This window comes from Sinocyclocheilus grahami, unplaced genomic scaffold (genome assembly GCF_001515645.1).
Source record: "Sinocyclocheilus grahami isolate Dianchi unplaced genomic scaffold, SAMN03320097.WGS_v1.1 scaffold4712.1, whole genome shotgun sequence".
Taxonomy (NCBI): domain Eukaryota; kingdom Metazoa; phylum Chordata; class Actinopteri; order Cypriniformes; family Cyprinidae; genus Sinocyclocheilus; species Sinocyclocheilus grahami.
The window spans coordinates 1,693-3,024 of NW_015509600.1; the positions used below are offsets into that span (position 1 = coordinate 1,693).

General features: G+C 43.2%; 1 protein-coding gene across 1 annotated transcript in view; it reads right to left on the bottom strand.

Annotated features, from left to right (window-relative positions):
• The window catches only part of LOC107576953 (NIPA-like protein 2), a 1,975-nt gene extending 897 nt beyond the window's left edge, over nucleotides 1-1,078 (bottom strand). Inside the window, exons 1-3 of the mRNA XM_016263073.1 lie at nucleotides 1,008-1,078; nucleotides 408-476; nucleotides 118-286 (exon numbers count right to left, since the gene is read on the bottom strand). Of these exons, the coding sequence (XP_016118559.1) occupies nucleotides 118-286; nucleotides 408-476; nucleotides 1,008-1,013 (244 nt within the window). The 5' untranslated portion in view covers nucleotides 1,014-1,078. The remainder of the gene's footprint in view (nucleotides 1-117; nucleotides 287-407; nucleotides 477-1,007) is intronic.
• Between the last annotated feature and the right edge of the window lie 254 nt (nucleotides 1,079-1,332).

Genomic DNA, 1,332 nt, shown 5'->3' on the forward strand with positions numbered 1-1,332 from the left:
GAACCAACTTTACATGCTTCTGAACATCAGTCAAAGAGTAAAATACTGACTCTTGAACTACAGAACTGCAGCCTTTAGACCTGTGTCGTGTTTTAATGAACAGAGGGAAGGTCTTACCGATGACGGACACAGAGCCGAGAGGAGCGATGAGTGACGCCGGAGCGAATCCATACGCAGCGAAGTTCCCCAGCTCCCCCAAACCCATCAGCAGGATCCCGCACCACCACAGACGGCTGGTGTAGTACGGCTTCGTCCCTCGCTGCGACTGCCGCACATGCGTGTATTTCTGCAAAAACACCAGCAGCACTACCACAGTTTAGCAGAGGACCTCTAAACATCAAACACACAGCACCGAAACATTGACAGAGCATTTGTGTGTGTGATCGTGTGAGCGAGCCGAGCATCACCTGGATATTCAAGGAGATGCTGATGAGAAAGTTTCCACATACTGCGATGCAAATCCCCATGATATAAACCTACGAACACAAAACATCAGCTCAGGGGCATCACTAGTGTGGGGAGATGGGACAGATCCTGTTCCTCATCCCTAAAACACCATTGGCTGAATTATTTCTCCAGGACCAACAAGGATGATTCAAGGTTGCAGTCACTGTAGATTGAGTTTAATTTCAGATTAGAGGTAGCGGTGGCTGTAGTTTTAGTTTAGTTTCAGATTAGAGGTTGCAGTCACCGTAGATTGAGTTTAGTTTCAGATTAGAGGTCGCGGTGGCTGTAGTTTTAGTTTAGTTTCAGATTAGAGGTTGCTGTAGTTTTAGTTTAGTTTCAGATTAGAGGTTGCTGTAGTTTTAGTTTAGTTTCAGATTAGAGGTTGCAGTCACTGTAGACTGAGTTTAGTTTCAGATTAGAGGTCGCTGTAGTTTTAGTTTAGTGTCAGATTAGAGGTCATGGTGGCTGTAGTTTTAGTTTAGTTTCAGATTAGAGGTCACGGTGGCTGTAGATTGAGTTTAGTTTCAGATTAGAGGTTTCCTCTATTGTTATCTTTGTACCTCCATCCTGGATCTTCACCTGTCGTTCCCACAAGGCATGTAAAGAGAGTGGATAACCACATTCACAAACATACTGCACCACTAGCAAATGAAAAGAACAACAGATACAAATTCAGCACAGCTGTGGTCATATTCATCTCTCTGACGTTCTGCTGCTGTTTAGAGCTCTATGATCAGTCTGTTTTACCATTTGTGTACATACATACAGATCAGACAGAGCTTACACATGACATACAACCATGATCTAAAAAAAAAGAAAACTTTACAGGGAATCAAAACGTCACATTCCTGAAAAGTGTGTAAACACAAATAACATTGACTTTCA